An 8,602-nucleotide genomic window follows, 5' to 3' on the forward strand; every position below is an offset into this window, starting at 1 on the left:
TAAATTACAACGTAGCATACCCATTTGCAATTCTTGATAATATTCTCTATACTTTTAGTGCCTGTCTCAATTGTTGTAACTTATGTAACAGATCACGTGCATAATAAGAAGGACCAAATCTATCCTGCATGACCCGTTTCAAAGCATCCTAAGTTTGTGGCATGTTATCAGTATTTTTCTTGCTATGTTCTATCCACCAAATAGAAGCAAAATCAGTGAACTCACTAGTAGCAGCCCTAACACGTGCATTCTTAGAAAAATCATGGCATGCAAACTTTTGATCAATAGCAATTTTCCAAGTAATGTATGCATCAGGATCATATGTACCATCAAAAGAAGGTATCTTAAATTTAATCTTGCTGAAAGCATTATCATTGTTGTGTACCTCACATCGGCGAAAACCACCCATACCTCTATGATTAGTATGTAGCCGTCAGCGATGGCGAGCGTCTCGTTCATCTTGTTCAGTATCAGCAATATATTCATCCTCCCAATCATCACGCTGCTTGTTGGTCTTCGCATGGAGCTCATCAAAACGCCGCAAAAGAGCAGCGAGACTCTTGTCAATATTGCCGACCGTTGTCTCCAGTCCCGTAAGCTTGGTGTTAGTGGCAATATTAGTGGCCTCCAATTGTCCAATCTTGTCATTTGTCACCTGCATATCATTATCAAGTCCCTCTATGTGCAGCTTCACTTGCCTTTCAAAATGTCGTATGATTCCCCTAGTACATGAATACTGCTGTAAGCTATGATCCTTCTCCTTAGAGCCTGCCATGGTGAGAAAAATAAGGACAACAAGAAAACAAGTGAAATAGTAAAATTTCTACAACTAATAGCTACTGCAAGGCGCTCACTCTCAACCTGTTGCAAAAACTCTTACCAATTCTTACCTTGCTGCTAGGAGGGGATGGCAACCAACAAGTCCACAACCATGGAATGAAGTGTATCGGTGCTGCAGCAATAAGACTTGTATAGCTATAGTTGAATATGTGGAGCTGCAGGTGGGCTGGAACAAGGAAGTACTAGCATCACGTTAGTCAAAAAACAAGCTGAATAATCGTTCAACAGTGGTTCTATGCTGGTCCTAGCCTAGACTGTGCTAGAGACGCAAGCCTAGACACAAAGGAAGTCACAAAGCACCACCTAGAATAGAAGGGAAAAGCAAACGCAATAAATCGGCCCCTTTCTTTTCTTTCCTTTTTTTTGCTCTTCTTCTTTTTTATTTTCTTTTTTTCTTTTTTAGGGGAACCTCAAAAACAGATTCTATGAACAAAGAAATACAAATGAGCAAGTTACCACAAACACTTTTGCCACAAAAAGTAGGGATATAAAGGTAAATAAAAGCCCTTGAAGCCTACTTTCAGATGGAATAAGAAACACTGTCAGATTCCATCAGAGTCGCCCAGAAACTATAGAGAGAAATTCAGACCTCCAGTCTTGGGCTGATAGCCTTATATCAAGTGAAGCCCACTAGGGGGCCATTCTATGTTAGGGTTTCCACCCTCCCACGCCTCATGGCTATCTCCCATGTATAAATACACGCTCCAGCAGCCAGGAGAAGGTTGGGTTTTGTTTTATTGTAAGTTTAGCTTCAGCTACTTCCTGGTGAGCGCGTATGTCGATTAGACCACCCGTTTGCTTGATTCAAGACCCCAACTCATGATTCAGTTTCAGCCTTTGGCTTGATTTTCGTGAGTTATTTGCTTGTTCATCTTGTTGTTGCTTGTTCTCGGTTACTAGCAGGTTCAAAGGTGTTCTTGGCACAGCAAGAACATCACAATCGGAGACGGTGTACGTGTTGCTAAGGCGCAGCCTTGTAGGGGTTGTAGTCGGCAGCCAACATCGAATCCACCACCAAATCGAGTTATCCCCAGCTCCTATCGAAAATCGGGAACATACCCTAGCGGGTTCTATCAAGGTGCCGGAGATGGACCTCGACGCTTGTCAGCTACCTGATCCGCGTTGTGCCGCTGGTCCTCCTCCTATACACCTGCGTCGCACCCGCCTCCTAGCCTATGCTGCGCTGCTGCTGCACGACCACGCCGCACGACCTCTGCTCTTGCGTTTGTGGGGCCGCTCTGCTCCTGCGCCCACGCGGGACCCCCGCTGCTACTGCTCCTACTTGCGTGTGCGGCGTAGCAACTATCGGCCCGCCGGATCCACGCCGGCCCATGAGGCGCGGAGGGGTGAGTGATGGGGAGGGGCGCTGCTGGGAAGAAGGCGTGGGAGAGAGAGAGAGAGAGAGAGAGAGAGAGAGAGAGAGAGAGAGAGAGAGAGAGAGGAGGCGTAGCCGAGGTATAGAGAGAGAGGAGGAGGCGGGGTTAGGGAGAGGGGCGACGGCGGCGGAGAGCAGGAGGTGATGTGAACCCGCTAGGGTTGGTTTCTGATCTTTCGAGGAGAGGCGTGGGATAACTCGATTGATGGAGGAGACGACGTTCATGGCCCGACTACAGCCTTCCACGGACACTGCGCCTTAGCAATCGATACACCACCTCCTATGGCTGCCGCGATCTTGTGGAGCGCGACACCCCGGCCACAAGGGCACTCATCCTGCAAGCAATCGAAGAACTAGCAAGAACAAGTAGAAAAAGTACTAAAAATACGAGATGTAATTGAAGGTTTCAAACTGAATCTCAAATATGGTGGGGTTTCGAAAACAAATAGACGGGCGGCTGGTTTAGCACGCGCGCCTATAAGGAAGTAGCAAAAGCTAAGCTTGCATCTAACAAAAACCCTCTAGTGTTCTTGGCGGCGGTTAAGGGGTATAAGGAAATGGGAGAATGACCACAAGGGTGCTGGGATCGTATCGCAACCCTAGGACGCGTCCGAATTAGACTCAACTTAATACACGCCCCATTAGGCCAAAATAGGGTGACGCAGCACCGTGGGCTGAAAAGAACTCTGTAGTAAATCGACGATTGCGGTTGACTCCGAATAGATACGGAGGTGATTCCGGATCCGTTGGAAATTAGATTTGATAAACTTTCCAGGAAGTACTTGAATGCCCAAAATGGAGTCCGGATGAAGTCGTGGCGGCCGTCACAAGTCATGTCTATCCTGCAGTCCGAATCCAGTCTACACGATGCCTCTCCCCTTTTTATCCACTCCATTATTCCTGAGTAAAATAAGAGTGCACGTGTCTCTATTGTCTAAATATAATGAATCTGAGGTTAAGTATGAACTTACTTGATGGGTAAGTCGACGAGTACGAGCGCGAGTGATAGGACCAAGTGGTGTTGGCGAAGTAGATGCTGGTGTAGGTGTGGATGTATCGTTGGTGGTGATGTCCTCATTAAGAGGAGCGACGGCGGGATGGGCAGCGGAGGCATGCGGAGAGGGAGAATGGAAGGGGAGGCGGCGGCAGGGAGGCAGAGAGCAGAGAGGGAGAGAGAGGGTGGCGGCGGGGAGCAGGACAGGGAGGGGAGAGGGTGTTACGGTTCGGAGCTGCGGGAAGGGGTTAATGTAAAAGTGCAGGGTTAAAACACGATAGCATTATCAAACTTTGCCTTCCTTGTGTCAAAATAAATATTAGTTTGAGGTTCTAAGTGGAAATTATACGAACGTGGCCGGACGAGCTGGGTTTAGTTATGATTTTTAAAAAATTGGAGAGCTTTTTTGCAAAATAGCCAAAGATCAAGCTTTTAATCAAGCTATGCCTTTTCTATTCTCGATGCGCAAGCGTAAACCTAACTACGGAAGTTCGGACCCGTCTCCTCGCAAAGAAAAAAAAACAAAAATTTCGGATCCGTCTTAAGTCCCCGCGACCTCACGAGCTTCCGACGCGGCCCTCTTCCCAGCCTACCGCCCGTCCGGTCCCCGATCCAATCTGCTCCGTCCGTCTTCCCGTGCGCGCAATCATTACCCTCCATTGGATCCCCCCTTAATTTCTCTGGGCCGTCGCCGCCCACCGTCCGCATCACACCATGAAACCACCACCGCGCCTTCCCCCCCAACTCCGCCGCCGCCACCTCTCATCCGCCGGCGACGCCGCCGCAGAGCTCACCGGCGCGCTCGCCGCGGCGCCCTCGCCCGATGCGAAGCGAGAGCTCGCCGTTATGCTCCGCCGCCTCGGCAGCCGCAGCCTCGCCTCCGCCCTCTCGTCCCTCCCGGCGCCGCTCCCCGCCGCCTTCGCCCTACGCCTCGTCCAACATGTCCTCTCCGACTCCCCTGCATGTGCCTCCCGTACAGGCGAGGACCTCCTCACCCCTCGCGTCTCGGCGCTCCTCCTCCCCTCGCTCGTCGCCGATCGCGCCGCGCTCCCCTCCGCGCGCCGCCTCCTGTCGCGCCTCATCCGCTTCCACCCTCTCCCCATGGCCGCGGCGGCTGTGGCCGACGTCGCCTGCACTGCCACCTCGGACCTCCTCGTCCACGCCTGCCTCAACTCGCCCGCCCCCGGATCCCTGTTACGTGCCACCGACGCCTTCCGCGTGCTCTCCACGCGTGGCGCCCCGCCCTCCATCAAGACCTGCAATATTCTTGTCGAAGCCTTGGGCTGTGCTGGCCAACTTGACGCTGCCAGCCTGGTGTTCGACGAAATGCGGGATGGCAAGACTGTCGCCCCTGATGAGTACACGTACACGGCGATGATAAAGGCACTCTGCAGGGCTGGAGAGGTTGATGCCGCTTTTGTGATGCTTGCGGAGTTGCGGCGAGCTGGGCTGCAGCCAACTGTGGTGACTTACAATGTGCTAATGGATGCACTGTGCAAGAGCGGGAGGGTGGAGGAGGCCTTTCAGTTGAAGGGGAGGATGGTCGAAGGCAGGGTGAGGCCAAGCGTGGTCACGTTTGGCATCCTGATCAATGGTCTTGCAAGGGGTGACCGGTTTGGGGAGGTTGGAGCAGTGTTACAGGAGATGGAAGGTTTTGGGATCACCCCCAATGAGGTTATTTACAATGAGCTAATTGGTTGGCATTGTAGGAAAGGGCATTGCTCGGAGGCGCTTAGGCTGTTTGATGAAATGGTCTCAAAGGGGATGAAGCCTACAGCAGTGACTTTCAACTTGATTGCAAAAGCTCTATGCAAGGAAGGGGAGATGGAGCGTGCTGAGCAGATATTGGATGAGATGTTGTTGTCTGGGATGACAGTTCATTGTGGCTTGTTCAATACTGTGGTCGCATGGCTTCTTCAAAGAACTGGAAGATTGGACTCGGTGCTAAGGCTTATAAGAGAAATGGTTGCCAGATTTATGAAACCAAATGATGCTTTGCTGACAGCTTGTACCCAGGAGCTTTGCAAAAGAGGGAAACACTTAGAAGCGGCTGAAATTTGGTTCAAAATGCTGGAAAAAGGTTTAGGTATCAATATTGCAACATCCAATGCGTTGATTCATGGGCTTTGTGAAGGAAATAACATGGAAGAAGCCACTAAGGTTCTAAGGGCCATGGTGGAAAACGGGGTTGAATTGGATTGCATCACATATAACATAATGATTCAAGGTTGCTGCAAAGACAGTAAAATGGAGGAAGCGATACAACTTCGTGATGACATGATCAAAAGAGGGTTTAAGCCTGATCTTTTCACGTTTAATACTTTCCTATGCGCTTATTGCAATTTGGGTAAAATGGAAGAGGCCCTTCACCTGTTGGATCAAATGAAAAGTGAGGGCCTTAAGCCAGATATTGTGACATATGGCACCATAATAGATGGTTATTGTAAAGCAAAAGATATTCAGAAGGCAAAGGAATATTTGAATGAATTGGTGAAAGTTGGGTTAAAACCAAATGTGGTAATATATAATGCTCTTATTGGTGGTCACTGTAGGAATGGTAATATTTCTGATGCAATTGGTGTTCTTGGCACTATGAAATCTAATGGCATACAACCAACTGCTGTAACATATGGCAGTCTTATGCATTGGATGTGTCATTCTGGTCTTGTTGAAAAGGCCAAGGCCATTTTTGCACAATGTATTGTAAAGAACATTGAGCTTGGAGTAATTGGCTATACAATTATGATTCAAGGTTTATGCAAAATAGGAAAAATTGATGAAGCTCTTATCTACTTTAGGGAGATGAGTTCAAGGGATATACCACCAAATAAGTTGACTTATACCACTCTGATGTTTGCCTATTGCAAATCTGGCAATAGTGAAGAAGCGTCCAAGCTTTTTGATGAGATGGTGAGCTCAGGCATTGTTCCTGATAGTGTTTCCTACAATACAATAATTTCAGGGTTTTGTGAGACGGATTCATTGGATAAGGCAATAGAAATGCCTGCTGAAATGCCCTCAAGAGTTTTGAAACAGGATTATTGTTCATACAATCCATTGGTTAACGGAAGAACTACACTTTGGTGCCAAAAAGAAGCCACTTCCAGTGCTGAATGATGTGTAACCAAGGTTCCATTGGGCATGACTGATTTTTGAGACACGTGTTGTCCAAGCATGAAATAGGAGGAACTTGGGAGAATATGTGGGCTACCACCTTGCCTTTGGTTGTATGGCTTGTGCATCTATCAAACACGCTACTCATGGTTGTCAACCTTTTACCGTCGAGGACAGTCCAACAGATGCAGTAGGTTGTATAGGTTTAAAAGTGGTAGTATGCATGGCCAACCACCATACTGGAGAGCCATCCAAGGGCAGCCACAAAATGCACTTTAGGTTTATTTGGTATGTACACTCTTATCTTTTAATTATTTATTTGTTTATATATTTCTTATCTAGATCAACCCTGAATTAATAAATTTTGGTTTTATGAAAGACAAACTATCTTTCTGCTGAATAAGCTTGTCATGTTTGTTGTTCATGCTAGTGAGTAACTTAAACATGCTAAATCTTTTCTTGGTAAGTAATTGTTTTATTGGTGTAGCTTGAGAAAATATTGAAATATTTTTTTGTCGGGGGAAATCCTTTTGTGCCTGACAAGGGTAGAAGTAAAACAAGCATTCAGTCTTAACAGTATTTTATCTAGTTTGCTTATTGGGACCCATTTATACAGGACAACATTGGTGGACCAAAACAATAACAGAGACCAGTGTACAGTTGATCCATGAAAGGATGACAATTCAATAAAAATGCTAGGTGCAGGTGATCAAAACGTAAGGGAGTTGTTTCGTTCCATATAAGACTACTGTTAAAAAAGCAACTGTATTCCATTTTCATTGCTCTGCACTATGTCTGTAGTCTTATACTCTCATCTGTATAAACAGCTAACATGATTCTTATTATCTATTCAACCTGTACTGATTAAAGTAACAGCATTTATAGGACTGTTGCACTTGTTTGCCATACTTACATGAAAGCTCCTTTCACTTGACTGGTACAAACTTGTTCTGCTATTTTTATTTTCCTATTGTGCAGCCATTCTCATTTTCAAACTTTGCATAGCATATCGGGTTTACTACCTGTTCATGTGCATCGTCTTGTTACCAGCAACTTGATATGCCTTTGGAGAACAAATGAACTTGCTGTTGTCTCATTAGCATATATCTTTTGGTAATCCGTTGTTTGAGGAAAACTTATGATGCTTATAATAGCACAGTGATGACAAGTAAAAAGAAAGCTAATATATATTTATTGTGTGCATTATCAGGTTTTGAGATTGGTCGATCTATAATATATTTAATTCGTGAACTTGGAGTACAGCATGGGCCACTTGTTATGGTAGCATTAAAGAGGCCAGCTCTTAGCTGAGCTGCAGAAACATCAGTTCATGTTTGCTACTGAAACCAAGTGTCCGATTTCTGGTATTTGCTTCTGTTGATATTTGGGAGCATCTTAGTTCTGGTGGACTGCAAATCTTCTTAAAGATTTCTGTAACTGTAAGTTTTGATAGGACATCAACATATTTTAAATTTTAATTGTTCAATCATGAAGTAACTATGTTCCAATTGCTTACTATAGGTAATTAAGTAACACCAATCTTATTCAAATTCATGCAGGAAATACCCTAACGGATTACTAAAGATTGCCTGTGAAGAAGCCATAGCAAAGAGATAGTTCAGCTGGCATAAAGCCATTAGAATTATTGTGATATTAACTTTCACTGCAGGGACCACGGTTAAGTAGCAACTACTCCTGTCAACATCTAATCCTCCAACCTCAACCAATCTGAGCCTTGGTGTGGGCAGCACTGGTTGGCACTGTAGTACGATGTGACTATTCATGTGCTACTTTAGCAACCGATTTTTTTGTCTGTTGTCCTGCCAAATTAGTTTCAGTTGACAGCTAGGGATAACGATGGTTTCCTTGTTAGTCGAGTTTACTTCTTTATAGAGATTCGATATGAAGATAAGTAGAGATAGAATGTGTTTCTTAGAGGTAAAGTCAAACAATCCCTATAAAAGGGACAAGATGTATCCAGTTATTCATTCATTATGCATCAAGAAGAAATAATTAAATCTCTCCAAATCCAGAATTCTTTCTACCTTCACTCTTATATTGACCATCCAATGTTGTAATTTTTGTAGGCCATGTTGGCTGACCATCTTCAGCATGGTAGCATCACAGCTTATAGTTAGTCTTTCTGGTCGGTAAATTGTAGAGTTGCATATCAGTACAATGTCGTAGTAAGAACTTAGAATGTTGAGAATTAGGGTTAGTGTGTGGCACTTTGATGTTGGAGAAGTTTATTTGGTTCTTGCTTGTGCAGTGCTGATTGC

The 8,602-nt window shown here is 45.6% G+C and overlaps 1 protein-coding gene across 1 annotated transcript; it reads left to right on the forward strand.

Annotated features, from left to right (window-relative positions):
- Positions 1 to 3,731: 3,731 nt before the first annotated feature.
- Positions 3,732 to 8,351, forward strand: LOC112897450 (pentatricopeptide repeat-containing protein At4g19440, chloroplastic-like). Its single transcript, XM_025965742.1, has 4 exons — positions 3,732 to 6,611; positions 6,940 to 7,039; positions 7,534 to 7,762; positions 7,883 to 8,351. The coding sequence occupies exon 1, from the start codon at positions 3,924 to 3,926 to the stop codon at positions 6,324 to 6,326; it is 2,403 nt and encodes an 800-aa protein (XP_025821527.1). The 5' UTR covers positions 3,732 to 3,923; the 3' UTR covers positions 6,327 to 6,611; positions 6,940 to 7,039; positions 7,534 to 7,762; positions 7,883 to 8,351.
- Positions 8,352 to 8,602: the final 251 nt, after the last annotated feature.

Source organism: Panicum hallii, chromosome 6, assembly GCF_002211085.1.
Source record: "Panicum hallii strain FIL2 chromosome 6, PHallii_v3.1, whole genome shotgun sequence".
Taxonomy (NCBI): Eukaryota; Viridiplantae; Streptophyta; class Magnoliopsida; order Poales; family Poaceae; genus Panicum; species Panicum hallii.

What these genes read in the sequence shown, in the direction of transcription:
- LOC112897450 (XM_025965742.1), top strand. Translation starts at nt 3,924, where the DNA reads ATGAAACCACCACCGCGCCTTCCCCCCCAACTCCGCCGCCGCCACCTC.